The sequence below is a fragment of the Sabethes cyaneus genome, chromosome 3, assembly GCF_943734655.1.
Source record: "Sabethes cyaneus chromosome 3, idSabCyanKW18_F2, whole genome shotgun sequence".
Taxonomy (NCBI): Eukaryota; Metazoa; Arthropoda; class Insecta; order Diptera; family Culicidae; genus Sabethes; species Sabethes cyaneus.
In genome coordinates this window covers 68,365,150-68,385,586 of record NC_071355.1, presented here as the reverse complement: position 1 = coordinate 68,385,586, position 20,437 = coordinate 68,365,150, and the positions used below count along the sequence as shown (strand labels likewise).

Below are 20,437 nucleotides of genomic sequence, written 5' to 3'. Positions count from 1 at the left end.
CGCTTCGTGCTGCTACCCTCCACAAAAGGAGGGAAAGCTGAATTGGTACAAAACCGGTTTTTATTCGAAACCTCTGGCAAAAATCCGGCAGAAAACTCGAGGCGAAATTTCTGCCCGTATCGCATGTGTCATTTCTGCTATCACGGGTGACGGCGGCCAGAAATCCGGCAGAATGTCTGGCAGAAAAAGTTCTTCGCTGCCAGATTTTTGTTCGATTTCTGCCGGACGCGCCTAAGCGGGTATGTTTGATGAGTGTTTTTCACTCAAATGGCCACTTCCGTGGGTGAAAAAAGGTACCCAGTAAACCATTTGGTTTGTATCCAGCTTTTTACGCGCTATAATGGCGGACGCTAAAAATTGCGTTCGTAATATTCGAACAATCTTTTTGACAACTCTGCATCCATCAAAACTGGGCACTCTTCTCATGTACGGCAGTGTTGCTCTTTCTTTCGTTTACGCAAAAGAAGGAGAGCAATAGTTTTGTTTACATTTCGCACATTTTTGTTCTCCTTCTTTGGCGTAAACGAAAGAAAGAGCACAGTAGTGTTGCAACCTAGGACAGGACGTGCCAAGTGTCAACCGCGCGTTGACCCAAAATTGACTCAATTTCTGATTGGCTGAAAGCGACGAGCAACCATTGACTGGAAAATATAACGCGGTATCGCTTTCAGTGTTGCTGAAACTCATTAGTGGGAATACGACAATAAGTTATTATTTCCGAATTTTGATTTCTTTTGAATTCTGTAGTTCTATCACAGAGAACAGACTACCAGGTAATTGACAAAAAGTGTGTAAAAGGTTTTTATGCAATCTACGAGTAATCCTTAAATAGAGCACCCCTCGAGCAGTAAGTGGCAAACTAAATCTTGATGTCGCTGCCATCGCTGCTATGTAACTCCAGCACAACGAAATATTGATAAAGGTACATGGTGATTTTTTTATGCGTTTGGCAAACTATTTCTGGAGGGCGCTAGCGACAGATTTTACACACAAAAAATCGATTACCTCCTTCGAGCCTGTTAATCTGTTCTCTGTGGTTCTATGCTTGGTTCTACATTAGTTTTGTTTGTACACGAATTTTAATTTTCAAAATGAAATTCAAAACATGATTTTGGTCGCATAAACTGTGGCGTATCCGGGAGCTGTAGTTCGGCAAACGATGTTTTCTTAAGATAATATGTGTCGGCAACAGTGGTGCAGAGTGTAACAAAGAATATTCAATCGGGATGGCGGTAATAATAAGAAGAAAAGTTAGAAGCCAGTTGGCACGTCCTGTCCTAGCTTGCAACAGAAAAGTGCCAGATTTGATGTATGCAGAGTTGTCCAAAAGATTGTTCGCATATTACGAACACAATTTATAGCGGCCGTCATTATCCAGCTTTTTACGCGCTATAAAGGCGGACGCTATAAAATGTATTCGTAATATGCGAACAATCTTTTTGACAACTCTACATACATCAAATCTGTCACTCATCTCTTGCAACACTACCGTACTCTTTCTTTCGTTTACGCCAAAGAAGGAGAGCAAAAATGTACGAAATGTAAACAAAACTATTGCTCTCCGCCTTTTGCGTAAACGAAAGAAAGAGCAACACTGCCGTACAGGAGAAGAGTAGCCAGTTTTGATGTATGCAGAGTTGTCAAAAAGATTGTTCGCATATTACGAACACAATTTATAGCGTCCGCCATTATCCAGCTTTTTACGCGCTATAATGGCGGACGCTATAAATTGCGTTCGTAATATTCGAACAATCTTTTTGACAACTCTGCATCCATCAAAACTGGGCACTTTTCTCATGTACGGCAGTGTTGCTCTTTCTTTCGTTTACGCAAAAGAATGAGAGCAATAGTTTTGTTTACATTTCGCACATTTTTGCTCTCCTTCTTTGACGTAAACGAAAGAAAGAGCACGGTAGTGTTGCAAGAGAAAAGTGCCAGATTTGATGTATGCAGAGTTGTCAAAAAGATTGTTCTCATATTACGAACACAATTTATAGCGGCCATCATTATAGCGCGTAAAAAGCTGGATAGCGCGTAAAAAGCTGGATAGTGCGTAAAAAGCTGGATATCTCGATTGCAACTGAGATATACGAAATCATATCTGAACGAAAAAGTTATATTTTACGCCATATCAGAACATAGGGTAACCAACCTATTTTGGACCCCATCAGCAGCTGTACATAATTTGGACACTTGCATTTGATTTTGCTGTAAGTGTCCAAATTATGTACAGCTGCTGAGGGGGTCCAAAATACGTTGGTTACCCTATATGTACCAAAGTGGAGGCGATATACGTGCGAAAATTTTGACAACTATTTGTAATTCTATTTTGCGTAGTTTTTATAACACGCAACTAAATACTCCTGAATATATGATTAAGATATAATCAAATATTGCAGTCGTCTATACTGCTTTATAATTCACAGTCATGAATTATATATGAAGACACGCACGACTGCAAAACAACTTATTGTTCACTTCGATTGACATACTCTAATCATTATACAATTCCAATTTGAAATTGACATGAAAACGATTTAATGTGAACTTTCTATTACGATTTTGTGTTATCTGGGTAAAGTTTATATGATGAAGGCGTGGATGAATTTGCATTTTTATATCGACCATATTTATTTTTGAATTTAAGGTGTGCCGCTGTGTAAACGCATTCATTTAACCGGGGTTCAGATTAAAAATATTCGGATTAAAAAGGGTCATTCCAGTGGGGGTACATGGTATTAATTCGGAATTTAAAGAATACTTAATACTGATAATTGATCATACGAGTGCAAATGTGTTATATTTAGTTATAAACAAACAGTCTTCGCAGGTAATAACCGATAAGCATTAAAATAAGCAACAAATCAATCGCTTATTGGCATATCTGGCATTTTTACTGCATCTTGTTGTATACCAGCTTTTAGACTGCAAAGGGGTTGTAAATTGGCCTCCAAAATTCTATCCGAATATTTATTTAAATGCGTATTGACTTGCATTTAAGTAGTATTGGTAATGCTTATTGGTTATCGGGGTAGTCTTCTATATAAGGCTCCCAAATTCTTCAACGTTGCAGTAACGGTTGAAGAATCTACCTTGGTAGCCTTATGCCAACCACCGTATTCACTGTAGGGTGTATTCTCACGGCTTTTCGATTTATTTTCTTCCCACTCTTCCACCATTTGGCAAGTTGGTTTATTTTCGCCGTTATAGGCACGAAATTTTCTCTCGTGTGCCCGCGTCAATACTTGTTTGTACAAAATTTCAGCTTCCTTGTATTTTCCCTGTTTAGAGTAACAGCTTGCCAAATTATTCTTAATTTTGCCAACATTCGGATCATCTGAACCAATTATCGTTTCGTATATTTCCAAAGCCCGCTTGTAGTACAATTCTACCTCTGCATATTTTTTTTGATTTTGGCAAAGCAATGCCAAATTGTTAAGTTGTTTTGCAACGTCCGGATGATTTTTTCCTAATACATTTTCTCGGATTTCAAGAGCTCTCTTGCACAGTGGCTCAGCATCTTTGTATTTACCACATTTGCCATACAGCACGGCAAGGTTATTAAGAGTTGCTGCCACGGCTGGATGATTCTCGCCCAATGTTTTTTCTCGTATCGCTAACGCATCATTATACAGGTTTGCTGCTTCTTTATATTTATTCTGGGCACTGTATACTAACGCCAAAATGTTCAGCATTGTAGCGACATCCGGATGACAATGTCCATTATTTTTTTCTAGATCTTTTAAAGCCTGTTTACAGAGCGGAATCGCTATTTCATATTGTCTTTGCGAAGCATACTGTATAATTAAATCATGCAAGGTTCGTAACCGGGCAGGAATTTCATGGCCAGCATGCACATGGGCAGTAAATTGGTTTGGAGGAGTTGGAGACATATTATGCCGTTCGTCTGCGTCATCCTCTGGAAATAGTTCCAGTACAGGGTCCGTACGAGGTTTTTCGAAACTTTCTTCGTCATCTTGTTCATCATATTTCTTTATAGATGCCATAAATTCAAAATGATTTTTCTCCACTTCCAATTGTGCCACGGTTTGTTCCGATACTTGCAGTTTTTGCTGAGTGTTTTCGAGTTCACCGCGCAACCAAGCATTCTCCTGACACAATCGTCTGACTTGAGTATGAAGTTTTTCTTTTTCTGCTTCAATGTTTTGCAAGTAGGATGCCAATACGACTATAACCTGGAAGAAAAAAGACATTGTGATTGACATGTTCAATTAATAAAATAATACATATATTGTTTTCCTTGACATGATAAAAGGTTATATACACTGAAAGGTTACCGTGACAAATATACTAACAAATTACAAAAATTAAAAAAAACCTTACTTGTGCTTCTTCAAGCCCGAGCTCAATATTCTCCATATTGCGCAAAACCATTTCGGATTTGTCTGGATCTTTTTTGTTGCCATCAGTGAGATTTGATATGAGCGTGAGGTGTTCCACACGTAGACCTTCGAGGCCTTGCAATATCGTTTTCGTGTTTGAAACGATTTCCTCTTGGGTCGTTTGCGCCATGGTCGTGTAGTTAATGAATCACTATCTTGAACTTGCAAAGACGTAATTCGACTTTCCAAAAACACTGCAAGATATCGGTATTAATTCATCGTTTTCAAAAGGGGAGAACATTTACAATATAGTTCGAAGAATTACATTTTCGTTGAAAAGTTAATCTCACTTATGGGGTAGCCAACCAATTTTGGACCTATCTGTAACTTATGTATTACTGCACAATCTTTACGTTTTTCTTGATTTCTACTTACATTGTTGTTTTTTATCTACCTTTAGCCTTAGGCAAACTTTTTTTCCTGTCTTGTGCCGTCCAAATTAAACCACCTTAATAAATGTTTTCCCGGGTTTAGTTTTGTACAATGTTATAGTCTTTTTTTACACAGGGGATACGTGGCACGTAAAAAACCACGATAATTAAAAAAAATGCTGTGAAAAAACCGCGTAATTCGAAAAATAATGTAAAAAACCGAATTCAAAAATCGTCATTAAAAACCGCGGTAATTGAGTGTACTTTTAATCACTTCAACGCATGAAAATCTCTTCATTCGACCTACTCGAAACTATCTTTCTTTCTGCAAACGCTTTCCTGCTCCTACAAACAACTATCCTTCGCACTATCTTCAAACTAACTCTAGCAATATTTCCAACTTTCAGCATTTAAACCGCATGCCAATTTGCTTTAAATTCCACAATTTTAGGCTCCAACTACCTACAGTACCAGAAAAGTACCTAGCGCTACGTAAAAAATAGGTAAAGTTGAATCACAGACAAACAGACATGACTCTTGGAAGAAAAATCAACAAAAATTATCGTACCTCACATTTAGTCTGAAACTAGCACCATCTAGGTTCGACATTCTCAAATATCAAATAGCAACATGGGTAACCCTCGAAGTAGCAAGTATTTTTTATGGGGAATTCCCCTTCTTTCGTCAAAAAGCGCCCCTTTGACCAAAACGGTGACATTCCCAACTAAGCCCAAATTTGAAATGGCGGTTTAATCGGTACGAAGAATGGAAAACGAGTTTCCATTGCCTGTTTGTCTGTGGTTGAATCGTTTGTTTGTTTAGGGAAATTTTGCTTAGAAATATGGTTACAAATAATGGATAGTCTGAGCACAGAGAACAGACTACCAGGTAATTGACAAAAAGTGTGTAAAAGGCTTCTATGTAATCTACGAGTAATCCTTCAATAGAGCACCCCTCGAGCAGTAAGTGGCAAACTAAATCTTGATGTCGCTGCCATCGCTGCTATGTAACTCTAGCACAAAGAAATATTGATAAAGGTACATGGATATTTTTGATGCGTTTGGCAAACTATTTTTGGAGGGCGCTACCGACAGATTTTACACACAAAAAATCGATTACTTCCTTCGAGCCTATTAATCTGTTCTCTGTGGTCTGAGCGAGTAAATAAGAAATATTTTGCGTAAAAATGGGGTGTGACACACCCCTGGTTTCACCATAAAATACTCAAGCGATACGTCTGTTTAAAAGTTTATTCGTGAGAATTAGGGAAAGGGAAATGTCAAACACTGTCAAAGTGTTAGTGTATATGGAAGGCGCAAGAGAGGATTGGAAATCTAAATATTTTGATTCTATTTTCGTTGTCATTTTGGTCTCTTTGTGTGGCAGGATATTGATTTTTGTCCAAGATTATGTTTTCCAATAGTGAATGAACTTTGTCAAGTTTATATGTAGACATGAAATCTAAAGATTCGTAAATAAATTGAAGAGCAACACCCCATAAAGCTGCCGAAATGGAAGAACTTTCCGGAGTGATGATTGTAATAATCATCGGTGGTGGAGTGCTGGGCGTAACGATTTGTTTTATTATTGCAAAACGACAAATCGTACGCTTCACGCTTCGACAACGCCGTGGTCCGCATGTGGCAGTTGGACACGATGCTAAAAAAGTACGTAGTATTCCGCTTTCTGTTTTTAGCCCATTAATCAGCAGCTAGATTTTTTTTTCAGTCAATTAAAAAAGAGATCGAAAGACGCATTGATTGCATTCAGAAAATTTATTTCGAACCAAAGCTCTTATGGGATGATATAAAGGATGGTGATAAGTATATTTTGCAGCCGGACTCTAATATTCCGCCTTATTACTATCGAATGAAGGCAATGGACGACGTTAAGGAACTTGGTTTGCATGTTGAAAAATCAATGATTTGATCAATGTAGTGAAGTTCGCTTTAAATTTTAGAAAAAGAAATAGCCAAACAAGATGGCTCTACACGGCACCCAAGAGATAGCTTGAGAGCGTTTCTGTTAACAACTTTAGCTGCACCTCTTAATGGAGCTGGGCAACGATTAATTCATCAGTTTTGCGACATGTAGGTAATTATATAAAGATCGCCTACATTCCACAGTCGTTTTCTGTTACAGGTATGAACATGCGCGTCACGATCCTAACGAATTCGGAGAGGAAGAATATCAAGCGTACCAAAGATTGCTGAAAAAGATCTGTGATGCGTACGTCGACATTTCATGAACTAAAACTCTTGAACTAAAAAACTTCAAGTAAAATTCAATTTATTTTCAGAGCAAAACTGTTAAAAACATTTAGTAACAGTCGAAAGTCATCTCCCAGTCGAACTCCTGTGAAGAAACAGAGCAAAATGCAGTCCCTTCTGGACCCCTCCCGTCTGAGGCCACCACCAATGACTGCAACAGGGGGTGGTATTACCGGGGGCAACACCGGTAATCAAAATGCTCGCCTCAACTTGTCCCTCGGAGTTCAACTTCAGCATCAGCAAGAGCAGCAGCTACAGCTTCAGGAAGAGTTGGGCGAGAATGAAATACTGAGCATTTCGCAGTATCATGGAGAAACAGGTTAGACCATCAACAACCACGCAGTTATTGTTTACTTCTATTGGCTAACTTTTTCCCTTGTTCGAATGTCCATGTTTGCACACTTCTGAGTGGCAAATGCTTTGAAGCTCACACCATTCAGCTTGAAACAGCTTTACAAAGTCAGCTATGTTACTACTATCTCTAATCTTTCTCTCTATATGCTTTTTGGCTTCCTCTCTTTCTATGCTATCATTTTCTAAAGAAACCTTTGCCATACACAGGTCTTTCAAAGATTGATATGGTTTAGAGAGATCGATCGAAAGGCAACGGATCTACTGCGTAGAGGGTACATACGATTGATCTAGTTTCTAGTGAAATAAAGCTGTTGGTGACGTAGATTATAATGGAGTTGCTTTCTTTATTTATCCGTAACAACGACTATATCACAACTTATGAAGATAGTTTTGCGTGAAACGTGTATCAAAAAGAGATTTCAATCGAGCAAAACTAGCTCTCAAAGTACGTCCAATCAATCTGTTTAAACAAGAGACTCGTTAAGAGTGAACATGTGCAAATCTAGCGTGACAGAGGACACACGAAAAGAATCTCTCAGCTGCAGTTAGGATCTATTCAAAAATCAGGTCAGAATTATTGGGCCAGTGCACCGATCCTACTACATACTGACTCTATCTAACAGCACCGTCCAACCGAGATTCCAACATACGACTGGCTTGTTAGATCAGCAACGTACCTCGAAGCTAGGTGTCCTCCAACTATCATCTTAAAATCAGGCAACAATTGTCGTGTACTCTAATAGCCGGTTGCGAAGTCTGTCGATAAGGAAGGTTAAGGGCGGCTAAATTTAAACTTTGCTTATTGGTGCCAGGATGAATACTAAGGACAGAGCCAGCCAGTTACCGACTGACCGTACAGAACAGCTTAAGCCATGGATTGAACGTCTCTTTTGAGTTTTGGTAACCAACAAAACCAGCAGCGCATGACGCCAATAGTTCGTTGCATTAATCACGTAAACTCAGAGACGTCAGCACTGGATAATATTGAAGCAGCGATCAAAATTATAGAACCCAACAGAGCACTAGGGATAAACTGTATTTCAGCCGAGATGCTAAAGGCTGATCCATCTTTGTCATGCCAACATGCAGAGTAAGTTAGATGACCTCTCCGAGAACTCCTAAGCAGCAGCAGCAACTCAATGTAACAAAGACTAAACGTATGGTAGTGAATATCAGGCCAGACAACGCCCGATAGTGCTACCAAGACTGATATAGCCACACGAATCAGGCAGGCCGGGGGTGCTTTTGCAGATCAGCGAAGCAATCGGCGCTCAAACGAGGTCTCTCATACGAAATCCCGAATTTTCAACTCGAACGTTAAATCCATATTGATTTACGGCTACGTGGTGCGTCTCAGTGAAATATCATTCGTGCCTGGTGGCCTAACAACTGAATATCTAATGTGGAACTTCATGGTCGGTGTCATCAACGGTCGATTGCCAACAGGAATTTAGGGAAGTAGGTGGAAGTGGATCGGATATAGCTAGAGGAGAGGAGCGGCGACGCAGCTTAGCCAACGACATTCGGGCTTTTGACGAGAACCTGGGCGATTAAAGATTAAAGCTATGGCGGGTACCCGTCGCGACGGCAGTGTAGATCACTGATTTCATACCTTTGTTCTGCTGGATCGGTGGACTAATAGGTAAGTAAGTTTAAAGAAGAAATATGGTTAACAAGAAAGCGTAACACTCAAATCTCGTTTTACTTCCACTATTGGGGGGACGTAAAAAAATCGATCGTAAAAAAGTGGACGTTAATTCAATTTTTGGACGTAAAACGAGAGGACGTTATTTCAAATTTTGGACGTAAAACGAGAGGACGTTAATTCAAATTTTGAACGTAAAACGAAATCACGTAAAAAGAGATTCTAGTGTAACAACATTTTTATATTACTGTTAATTTTTATTTATTCTTCGTCACAAAAGCTCAAAATCTCTATTTAAAACGTCAAAGCCCTAAAAGGATTACCAATAAGTCGATAATAGCAACTAGTAGGTCTATCAACAGGAGTAAAATTATCCAGAAAAGCAATTATATTTCCAGATGTACTGTAATTTATTCCAAATATGTTTTAATCTCATTTGGTCTGTGCGTAGCCCTGGCATACACGAAACGAAAGGAGATCACTGTATTGTCTCTTGGTTATTTGCTCATATTACAGGCATAAGTATACCGACAACATATGGTTAAAGAAAAAAAAATCAAGAAGAAGGAGCTTTCGATGTGTTTTTCAAAATTTATATTGAATTAAGGTTTAATCAGGTTTAATCGGATAAAACCAATAAACTATCTATTAGCAAAAAATATCACCTTTGACAGTGTGTATATTTTTGTGCTGCAGCATTCATTTCACATTGTTGTTTATGTATATGTTACCAGGAAGAATATCGCCCTGACCCTCTCAAGCCTTTGTTCAGTGCCTCCTCACAAATCTAAGTTAAATGATGACGATTGATGGCTATACCTGGAAACGCTTCATGATACATACTGGAGTAGCTAATTGAGAACTGGTGGATAAGAATTCGGGCGTCCCGGTTTCCCGGCTAAAGGGCGACCTAAACAGCGTCTATCTCGTGGTGAGCGACTATATACAATGAGGGTAAATAATAGAAGCAACATGGACTCGGTTTCGTAGTGTTGGGAAACCAAAACCAACGAGTTATCCGGTGGACGCTGGACATGTGACAATTAAGGCTAAGTTCTTTATTTACAGTCTAATCCAAGACAAACCTGATGCTAAGGGCGAGAACATGTGCTTGCCGAAACAGTGGAGCAATTCGCCAGGAACGATGCACAATGTTTCTACAAAATGGTAAGGAGCAGGAGAAACATTTACTATGCTATGTCAATTACTGAACAACTTCTGGAAGTACAATTCGCAGACTCGTCATCTGCTAATTGATTTTAAGGCGGTGTACGATTCACTCAAACAAAATAAACGGTGGCAGGTACGGTTAGAGCATGCTTTTCGGACCAAACTAGTAAAGCTAATTCGTACGATGCTAGATGACTCAAAATCGTGCGACAGAATAGCGGGCCTCAGCCGCTTTCGTGGCATTGGATGGACGGAAGCAAGGGGGTGCACTCTCTAAGGTGCTATTCAATATCGCCTTGGAAGGTGCAACACGAAGAGTCACATGCGTTTTGGTTATGCGAATAACGTTGATGTCATCGGAATCAGTGGTAGAGTAGGGGAAAAGCCATTAGGTCTTTTAAATTGGGAATAGCAAGATTAGGACTCACCATTAATCATACCAAAACGAAGTACACGATTGCTGGCAGGGAGCGTAGGAGTCCAATTGTACCGAGGTGAAATTGAATCAAGAACGTATAAAGTAATTAATACGCCGCTGGACATGTAGCCAGAATGTCTGATCAAAACTATCTTCAGCAGGGAACCAGGAAGAGGTAATCGACTACTGGGTAGGTGTCGCAACCGGTGGGAGTGCACTGTCCAGGACGATGCACATCCAACTGGTATTCGAGGGGAATGGAGGACCGAGTTGGTTCGGCGCAGGATCGATAACGGATCATCGCCACTAAAGTAAAAGTAAGTAAGTAGTACTCTTCTTGTTTATCAAATGTGCTTAAACGATGTACAAGTACAGTGTGAGTGTTAATAAGCTGCTTCGTTCTATTCAACTTGCGAGAATTTAGCTGCTATTCGCATTTGACGAGGCCTGGGCTGCTGTGCACATGAATTAATCTGTCGAAAAGTGTATATTTTAATGTTCAACACTTAATTGCATATATCTGTTATGCTTACCATTTTGCACTTCTCCGTAAGGTCTGATGTGCATTGTGTAGCTGGTACCACTTCGTTGTCCTGCGATGGCAATTTTGCAACGGGGGCTTGTGCAGTTGCCAAAAACGAAGCAAAGCCTTGGGTTGCCTCTTCATGCTTCTGTTCTACGGTCTGTCTGAGTTCGGCGTTCTTTTTAGCGAAAACTGTAGCGGCAGAAACCGGTGGTGCTTGCTGCTGTTTCGTGCGTGGTTGATAGTTGTTGCTTTGCTTATTCGAACTAGTTCCTACATTACGATTCTTGGCATTAATAATAGCTTGCAAGGGAACGAAAGCTCCAGTTCCGGCCGGAGTGCTTCTGTTAAAGCTCAAATTTTGGGGGCCATTAGGACCATGCTGTTGGTAACCAAAAGGTGCTGGCGGTGGTGGTGGCGTTCGGTATATTTGCGGCCTTTGCGACAGGTTTTGCTGCTGTGGTAAACCTGGGTGCGGGTACATCGCCGTATTCCGTTGATAACGTGGCATTGGCGCAAACCCTCTAAAGTGTGCATTTGGGGGAGGGTGCATTCTTACATGAGAGTGTTGGGGTCGCATCTGACCGAATGGTGGCTGATATTTGAGCGGCTGAGTAGGCCGTGCAAATGGTTGACTTTTCTGTGGAGGTAAATGTTGTGTGCAGGCGTTGGCATTGTTGAGCTGCTGCGTTTCTTTTACACACTGCGCATTATTCAACATCTTACTTTGAGATCTCCAAGATTTGGGCGGTTCTGGTAAATTCTTTGGCGTAGGAATACTAAGCCGATGAGGTAATGCGGGAGAGTTGTTCTCTTGCTGAAATAAGAAAAAAACATGCAATGAAAAATGTATATGTACGAGCTCTCTCTAATGGCCAGACCATTACTCGTAAAGCTACTATTTTTGAATACTAAAAAACGACAAAGCAGCAGGGAAAGACGATATCCCGACAGAATTTCTAAAAGCGTGGAGCTCGCGGTTGAACGGAGCGATCCACCCAATTATCCTTAAGATATAGGCGAATGAACAAATACCGTATTTAGCCAAAAGAAACAACGACTTAATCATAGGAACCATTGAGGCACAACATTGGTCAACTCAGCGTCCGTATTCTGTTCATTATAATGAGACCGTTGGTGAAATCTTTAGTCAGGAAACTGATTTCATTTTCCAGAAGGTGACTCCAAGGCGGAATAAATGTTTACCCAACAGACTCTAAAAAAGTTCCAGCAGTACAACCTGCAGACTCATTACCGTATATAAATTGTAAGTCGGCGCACGATACAGTTAAGCAAAGTGAACTGTGGCAGATAATGATCTAATATGGTTTTCCGATGCAACTGATAAAGCTGATGCGAACGATATTGGGTGGATTCCATTCAAGCGTCAGAATATTGGGTGGCACCTTAGCACTTTCGGGATGATGGATGGACTGAAGCCCCGTTATTATCAGGGTCAACTGCAAAGCTGTAGAAGAGGGTTTAAGGCCTTTTCAATTAGAAGTAACTAGGTTAACTCATCATCAACACTGCCAACACAAAGAAGGTACATTGTTGTAACAGGCTCAGAACACCGTAGGAGACCAAATGATGCTGGTGCCGAGGTGGAATTGGGGAGCGATTTGAAGTAATTGAGAAATGTGAAGTTACCTCTTCACTTTATCAGCATAGATACAGTGAAGGTGCAAAGTTTTGCTGAATAATTGTGTTCGTTTCGTATAGCTTTTTAGTAGTCATTTTACTGTTAACTGCTGTAATCGAGATCATCGCAATAGCAGCAAGGCAGTGGCGGTGGAGTCCCGATTGCTGTTTCCAGTCATTGCATTAGCTATGTTGATCTGAAGCCAATTTGTGATTCACTTGAGCAGCTTTGGGTTAAAATTTCTGAGCCTTCTCGCTGCATTAGCTTAGACGTTATTTGCCAATCACCCGACCGTAGATCCGATTTTATTTCAATTGAAAATCATATTAGTTCGCTTGACTCCATTCTTACACGCTTAAGCGGCAGTAATCTCGCAATTTTATTCGGAAACTATTAAAAAACAGAGCCTAGATGCTACATTCCGTTATCTAAACATGACCTTCTGTTTTTATACGACAGACTTCGCATCCAGCTATTAGAGTACAGGACAGTTGCAGGGCCAGTTGCTACGATCTATAGACTCTAACAGAAACTATTATCAGCTTGGTGTTGAATGGAAACGTACGGATGATTGTGCTCCTGTTGCTGATTTTCTGCAGTCCAATATATCTACAGCATGTTCTATGCTGCTTCCATGTTTACGGCTCGATTTGGCACTCATTAATGACACAGCTTTATGTGAAATTTTTGCAACGAGTGAACCATTGTTGCTCCTTGACTCTAACTACCCAGCGTTTGATGCCGGCACAATTTGTACATTCGTAACCCAGGCTACCCGAGTTTAGATTTCCGCAGTGCTGATTTTGAGTCTCTATCGCCATCACTTCATCGTTGATCGCCTGTCTCCACTCAGGCTCATTCGGACGACCGCTGACATCAGTACAACACTCAGGAGCCTGTAGGAAATTCACACCAGCAGAAAAAGCCTTGTATGGAATAAAATCAGTAAAGCAACCTGGTCTCCTGTACTCCCGACCACTAGACCTCGGAATTTCAACACTGGATTCGTTCCTTTCTGATTGTGGTGGGAGTGCCATTGCACCTTCTTCGCCGTTTTCTCCCTCTCCAACTGTAGAGTAACCGGATTCGCGAGCATTTTCACCTCTTTTAACAGTTTGGGTCATTCGTAACTTCCGCGGGGTTGGGACCTGTGCCTGGGTTCTCGGCGTAAGAGGTGTGAATGCTAACCACTACAGGGAGATTGACCCTGTTACTTCCGGATGGTTGCCAAAAACTATATGCAGATGATTTGAAAATATTCAAAGTCGTTTGAAACACTTTGGATTGCGGTGAGCTTCAGCAGCTCACTGACTTTTTTCATAATTGGTATTCGCGTTCATCCCATGTTTCTTTCATCTGATTAAAAAGCCTATTATGTTCAGTTGCATCACGTCCAATCAGTCACTATGTAAAGTCACGCAGGTACGTGATCTCGGAGTTTCTCCAGATGATACGCTTTAGTTTAGACTACTTATTTGACTTTATTGGCGTCATCGATCCTGCGTCGCACGAATTATGGTCCTCTAGTACTGTCGGTCCTGGACTGCCGTTCTCCAATTCCTTCAAACACCAGCTGACCCTGCGTCGTCGTCGACAGCACACATCCATCGGGTGCAAGGTCTACCACGAAGTCCACGGAAAAGGCTGGTTCTCTGCTAAACAGTTTTGACTACTCTTTAGTCGGGCATTCTGGCCTCTTGTCCAAACCACCGCAGCCTGCCACATTCTACAACCTTCACTATATCAGCATATTTATACACTTGATACAGCTCAAAAACCTCAAGCGCTCATTGGTCAGCTTCACTTAGCGTCCATAATTCATGTCCATACCAGGGTCACCGGAAGGATTAGTGTTCTATAGAGCGCCAGTTTTGTGTGAATTCGCACGAACTTCAGCTTCGGCTTACATCATTGTAACAAGTGACGAACGTACCAAGGTAATTGAATTCCTTAATTACTTCATATGGTTCTCCAGCCAGCTCCACCTTGGCACCAACGCCGTTGGGACTCCCACGTTCCCTGCCAGCAAACTTGTACTACATTTTGGCGCTGTTAATAATTGTAAGTCCCCATTTCGCTGCTACCCGTTTTACGAATGATGATATCGACATCATCCGCAAAACCAAGAAGCATGTGAGATTTCGTGATGATAGTCCAGTTCCTTTCCACGTTTGCTCTTCGTATTGCAACTTCCAAGTCAATGTTGAATAGTAGATTAGAGAGTTCGTTGTCTTGTTTCAATCCATCCAACGCTGAGATCACACCCGCTATAATAACACATGATTTTAACCCATACATCGTTGGACGAATCAGTGCTACTAGTTTCTTTGAAACACCTTGTTTTAGCATTATCTGCCACACCTCATTTTAATCGTACGCCGCCTTAAAGTCCACAAACAGATGACGAGTATGCTACTTCCGGAATTTAGGTACGAAAGCTAACCGATAGCTTCGTTTCATTTTTAGTTCTTCAGCTTTCAGTTCTGGTATCCATTGTACCCCAAGTTCGCATCTTGGTATGCAAACACACTGGAACAAAGAAGATTCTATGCACAAGCTGTGTTCGTCTTCCCGGACATATCGCGTCTGCGTATATACGCCCTTGCTAGATCACTCAAGTCACGATTTTTCCTAGAACACATCCCGTAGCGCAATGCCACCTATGGACAACACGACCAGATTTGCTGCATGTCATCCAATTTGAACTCGCTTGCGGATCTGTTCGAATTTAATCTGACTGGCATTGTGACTTAGGCGTAAAGAGCTTTTCTTTTAATGTTATTATTTCTTAATAGATTAAAAGGAATTTAAGCATTTCATTTTGAAACCGAAAAACAAATTTAAAGAGAATAGATTTAAATGAAAAAAAAAACATTAAAAACTTTGAAACTGAAATGTTTTTAATTTTCAGTTTAGCTGAATGAATGACCATTCGATAGAATGAACCGAAGTATTCTGCCGTGAATCGCATATCAGTCCCATTTTCTATGGAGTTTCTTATATAAATGGGACTGTTATGCGATTCACAGCAGTATACGAGTACATGCAGGTCAGCAACTTATCTAGCAAACTGTGTTACTTACCGCCTTAACCAAGATATCCAAAATGTTTTTTTCCGTGTCTAAATTATCAGTATTCATCACAGTCAAGTTGTTTTGGTCAGTCTCGCTTGCATTGTTCCTGATCTTTAAAATCATTTTCAACACATTGGTTGGATCTGATGTGGTTTCCACTTGTGTACCATTATTGTCTGCTATTTCTACGCCTGCTTGAGCGCCAGCAATTTGTCGTTCTTTCGTCTCCAGTTGTGACGTGTTTGAGGCTGTAACAAGAAAACTTTTTATGTCACCCTTTTCCGATGTCGTTCCAACCTGAGCAGTTTCTCTTAGCTTATTCCACGTTTGCTCAAAATCACAAGTCGACTGAAGATTGGGTTCGTTATCTTCACGAGGTTTTTGATTCGCCATCACAAAAGCTTTCATAGGGTTCTTTTTCTCAATGCGTTCACTGAGTCGTTGCTTTATAGATTCGGCTGTGGGCGGCGGCTTCAATGGAGCGATTCGCACAGCCTCATAGTTTTGCTGCGTTTTGCTTTGTTTTTTCCCTTCGAAAAGAAACTCTTCTGCCGGAAGCATGATCGGTTGAAATGGGTCGGCTAGTTTGTACTCTTTCTCTGCTCTACCGAACGTTATGTTGAGCACAGCCCCCTCTGCCAGCCGAACAACTCGTTTAGCCGTTTTTTCAAGACCAAAGATTTTGACACCATTATGACATTCCGTATCAAGCAAAATATCGAAGTACATGTCCTCCTTTGATGCACTCTCCTGGCGTACGGGATTCGGATCTCTAGCGAAATGAATTCCCACAATTGTTCCTTGATAACCCAGTGGTACAACCTCAGTATTTTTAGCTACTATTATGCGATCTAGCAGTTCAAAATTTGCTTGATGGTCTATGTTTTTAGCTTGCTTCATGCCAGGCTTGAAAAGGTGCTTTGCATGAACAAACATAGTTTGCATTAATGGATGTTCATTTTTATAGTCGTCTAAAACTTTCAGTAGCTCTTCAAGGGCTGCTGGCTCAAGCGTCTTGGTTCCACAGGATCGCTTTTCTGCCTTGACATGGTCTTGGCTGCTAATCCAAGCCACCAGTTCCTTCAGACTAATTTCATCGTCTTTATTCTTGCCAAACATCTCTTCCTCGAACAGGTTATCACATTTACCAAAATGCTCCAGACGTCCAAATAGATGCGGTACCTTTTCGTAATAGTCCTTTATCAGCTTTATAGCCTTTTCCGAAAACATCCACGTTTTGTTTGCTTTTTTCGTATATCCAACCGTCTCTTCGTTCTGCGTGTGCATTCGAAGCTGCAACCCGATGTTCATTTTGCCTCGTTCATCGGTGTTTACCGACCGTCTGCCACCAGGAACTATTAGGATCGTTGAAGATAATCTGCTTAATAGGTTGGGTGAAATGCCAATCATAGAAGCCGCATCCTGAGTACCCATGTAATGATTTTTTGCACGCTCGTTGACGTCTACAACTGGGCCCAAATCTGGTTCGTTGTATACTTCGAATCGTGCCTTAATACGTTTGTGACCTGCCGTCACGTTAACTATGCGACCCATGCTTCCGTAGAACTGTGTGCCTCGAAGAAACACTACGCAATCCTCCGGAAACATTTCGTTCAGTTCCTGATAAGGCCTTAGCGTTTTGAATACTTCGCGTAAATCAGTTACTATGGCTTGGGCGGGATACATGCTTTCCGCATTACTCCATAATTTATTCAGCACGTATCGTTCATCTCTTAGTACGTATTCGCTTCCGACACATGCTCTAACGTGAATTAGTTGATGTATCTTTCCCAGGTCAATGCCCAGACGATTATTGTGACTAAAAAATTGTTAAATATGTTTGGTTGAAAAACGGTATAACAAGCCTATGAAAACTTACTGTTCTACTATAGATCTAACGCAACTGTCGAAAAATTTGCTATTATTTTCACGTCGCCCTTGATCTTTTTCGTACACGTTGGTTGCATCACTAACTTTGACCACTTTGGCTTCAGTTAAATGAGGCCAGCTGACGTAGACTACTCGGCCGAGTAGATCTTCGGCGATTTGCTCTGTTGGCCTCACCTTTTCCTGTGGATGATCTAGCACGACTACCATGCTGGGATTTCGACTAGGGTAGTTGAAAACTTTTATGCGTAGTTCCTTGAGGAGTCCCTGGAATAAAATGTGATTTACGGTGAATCGATAGAATTTCAATTAAATTTGTATTTTGTTTAGAGTTTAGACAAATATTGATTCATTTTACCACGCATTCAATGATATTTATCCAGTAAACAACTTACATGGTACTGCAAGTGCCTGAATGTTGGAAACCCCTTGACGTAGCCATCCAAGATAGCTCCCTTGGATGGTCCTAACACCAGCTTGTCAGCCGGAACACGGAGCTGTTTGTAGTAAAAGAATAACTAAATGTTTGCTGAATAGAATAACCAAAAACATCCTTACTTCTTCTCGATAAATATGAATTTCTTTTACTTTCAGTTGTTCAATACTGTCAAATCCGTAGTTTGCCGGTAGTGCTGGCAGTGGTCCGTTTGCGTAGTACTGAAAGAATAGCATTGGACCATGAACGTTTCTTTCTTTTTCTTCATCCGTCAAAAAAGCATCACAAGGTTCCATAGCTCGGAGAAGCCGTTTTTCGTCAATAAACGGGATAAGCACTACGGCTTCCCAAGCCTGTTGCTTACCGTTAAGGTCAGTGTCAAAACGTTCTGGGTAGAAATCGGACACCGGGCTGTTCGGATCCATCATAAGTTTGTGATAAGCAGAGGGTAGATGGTCCCTGCTCGCCGCTGGAAGCACACTAAGAAGCTGTTGGAAGGGAAGGAAGGGTTTCCCTAGTTCGAATTCGATGGAAAAATGTTTGAAATCATGCACATCGCTAATAAATGGTGCATAATGATGCGGGTAAAACCAAGCCCATGAAGGTACACCTCTATAGTAGTACAGTAGCGTCCACTGTAATGCTCGGATGTAACATTCCGCTTGCTCAGCCCGGACTTCCCTAAAAAGCAGAACTTGAATCAATGCTGTAGTATGTTGAAACCGTCACTAGATTAATTACTCGTTAAATTCGTGATAACCCATTTTGGTAATATAGTAGTTTCTCTTATAGGCAGCAAATTCTTTTTCAAAGAATTCTGGATCATTTTCAATATCACCGGGTGTCGACCGGTCATCATCATCATCTAAAAACATATCTTCTGTCGCTCGAGTCAATGCAGACAAATCATAATCGTCGCTTATTTCAGCTTTGATTTCCTCTATTGTAACATCAAATGCTTCCGTCTAAAAATATAGGATGGATTTTTAAATAAAATAGAAACTGTTTTGTTGATTCTCCTTACATCATCTGGTCCCCTTTTCAATTTGAAGTACTGCAAATCTGTATAATGTTCGAGAAAGATGTCCCTATCGAACTTGGTTAATCGTTCCATGAACACTTCCAGCCTTGGCAAATTTAGGATACCTCCTTCGTTAATGTATCCATCGAGTGTCGGCAATACATCCATGTATGCTTGAAACAGCGTTGGCAGCGCGTTCTCATTTATGTGCAAATGAGGTAGGTGAGGGATAAAATCATTCCCTACCATGTATCCCATCAGCACCCAATCGTCAATTAACTTGTTCATATCAAAATTAAAACTCAATTTGTCTCGAATAGGAGCAAACTCAAGTTCCAAATACTCCATCATCAGCGTCAAGTGAAGTAAATAAAACTTAGTTTCCTCCACCATAGACGTTTTATTCTCGGTTTTGCCAAACTTTACTTCTTCCCGAAGTAACGAGAAATGTTTCTCATGTGTACACAGACCAAGCATAACCAGATCCGCATCTAGTCCATACAGGCAGTGACGTGTATTAGGATCGAATCCAGGAGAAGCCTTCGCGTGTCTTATGTACTCCATAATTTTGTGTTCCCCTTCGCCTGGTGTTTCATGTCCGCTCAGAATCACTTTGCAATGCTTCCACAACGGATTGGTGCTTATCTTGACCTTAATGAAATGTTCCATAGCTTTTTGCAATCGAGCCATAAAACTAGTACCGGGAGTGATGCAGTTACTATCGAAACGAGCCTCAGTAGGCAATACGTGCCCCTTCTGTTCTGCTTGTTCAGCCTGCTCCTTGGCTTCGTGGGCCGAACGGAATCGTCTTCCCCGTTGTTGGTTCATTTTAGCTCGTGGTGCCACTCCGTCGACGGCGATAAAAAAGAGTTTTTGCGGACGTATCATCCGGAATAGAAACTCTAAATAGTGAAAGATGTCGCTGAAGATCTTCTCTTCCGTGATGCGAAAGAACACATCCGAATCGTTCGGATGGGAACAGTTATGTATGATGCCGTTCATATCCAGATAGAGGTTGTCGAACTCTGGAACCTAGGCAGGAATACGTTGTTTGTAAACAGTAAGGAATTAAAAAAAATAGTATTCCCGCTTTTATACCTGATTTTCTCGTATCAGCTCGCTTAAGCAGGGATAACGTTCGCTTATATAGCGAAAAAACTTAGGTACTCCCATATTACTAAAATTTTTGTATAGTTAACTTTATTGGTGGAATAATTAAAATC

At 40.9% G+C, this 20,437-nt stretch overlaps 3 protein-coding genes across 4 annotated transcripts; 1 reads left to right on the top strand and 2 right to left on the bottom strand.

Annotated features, from left to right (window-relative positions):
• Nucleotides 1-3,023: 3,023 nt before the first annotated feature.
• On the bottom strand, nucleotides 3,024-4,533 carry LOC128739677 (kinesin light chain-like). The gene is made up of 2 exons (XM_053835174.1): nucleotides 4,345-4,533; nucleotides 3,024-4,196 (listed from the first exon to the last, which is right to left on the bottom strand). The coding sequence occupies exons 1-2, from the start codon at nucleotides 4,531-4,533 to the stop codon at nucleotides 3,024-3,026; spliced, it is 1,362 nt and encodes a 453-aa protein (XP_053691149.1).
• Nucleotides 4,534-6,116: 1,583 nt separating this feature from the next.
• Nucleotides 6,117-7,718, top strand: LOC128742036 (protein C1orf43 homolog). Of its 2 annotated transcripts, none has more exons than XM_053838217.1 (6): nucleotides 6,117-6,441; nucleotides 6,503-6,674; nucleotides 6,735-6,864; nucleotides 6,917-7,003; nucleotides 7,074-7,363; nucleotides 7,606-7,718. In XM_053838217.1, the coding sequence occupies exons 1-6, from the start codon at nucleotides 6,286-6,288 to the stop codon at nucleotides 7,629-7,631; spliced, it is 861 nt and encodes a 286-aa protein (XP_053694192.1). In that variant the 5' UTR covers nucleotides 6,117-6,285; the 3' UTR covers nucleotides 7,632-7,718. The 2 variants fall into 2 exon arrangements, with proteins under 2 accessions (XP_053694192.1, XP_053694190.1); XM_053838215.1 differs by having other exon boundaries at nucleotides 7,587-7,716.
• Nucleotides 7,719-10,795: 3,077 nt separating this feature from the next.
• LOC128740791 (5'-3' exoribonuclease 1) lies at nucleotides 10,796-20,437 on the bottom strand. Its single transcript, XM_053836356.1, has 9 exons — nucleotides 20,313-20,437; nucleotides 19,218-20,246; nucleotides 18,935-19,158; nucleotides 18,316-18,874; nucleotides 18,153-18,254; nucleotides 17,750-18,024; nucleotides 15,880-17,689; nucleotides 11,165-11,971; nucleotides 10,796-11,104 (listed from the first exon to the last, which is right to left on the bottom strand). Exons 1-9 carry the CDS (start codon nucleotides 20,385-20,387, stop codon nucleotides 11,033-11,035), a joined length of 4,953 nt encoding a protein of 1,650 aa, XP_053692331.1. The 5' UTR covers nucleotides 20,388-20,437; the 3' UTR covers nucleotides 10,796-11,032.

Excerpts from the sequence above, each read along its gene's own strand:
- LOC128739677 (XM_053835174.1), bottom strand. The coding sequence starts at position 4,533 with ATGGCGCAAACGACCCAAGAGGAAATCGTTTCAAACACGAAAACGATA. Across the intron at positions 4,197-4,344 it reads TCGGGCTTGAAGAAGCACAA|GTTATAGTCGTATTGGCATC; the intron begins GTAAGGTTTTTT and ends TTTTTCTTCCAG.
- LOC128742036 (XM_053838215.1), top strand. The coding sequence starts at position 6,286 with ATGGAAGAACTTTCCGGAGTGATGATTGTAATAATCATCGGTGGTGGA. Across the intron at positions 6,675-6,734 it reads GGACGACGTTAAGGAACTTG|AAAAAGAAATAGCCAAACAA; the intron begins GTTTGCATGTTG and ends TTTAAATTTTAG. Across the intron at positions 7,364-7,586 it reads GCAGTATCATGGAGAAACAG|AAACCTTTGCCATACACAGG; the intron begins GTTAGACCATCA and ends CATTTTCTAAAG.
- LOC128740791 (XM_053836356.1), bottom strand. The coding sequence starts at position 20,387 with ATGGGAGTACCTAAGTTTTTTCGCTATATAAGCGAACGTTATCCCTGC. Across the intron at positions 19,159-19,217 it reads TGAAAAGGGGACCAGATGAT|ACGGAAGCATTTGATGTTAC; the intron begins GTAAGGAGAATC and ends CTATATTTTTAG. Across the intron at positions 18,025-18,152 it reads TCAGGCACTTGCAGTACCAT|GGACTCCTCAAGGAACTACG; the intron begins GTAAGTTGTTTA and ends ATTTTATTCCAG.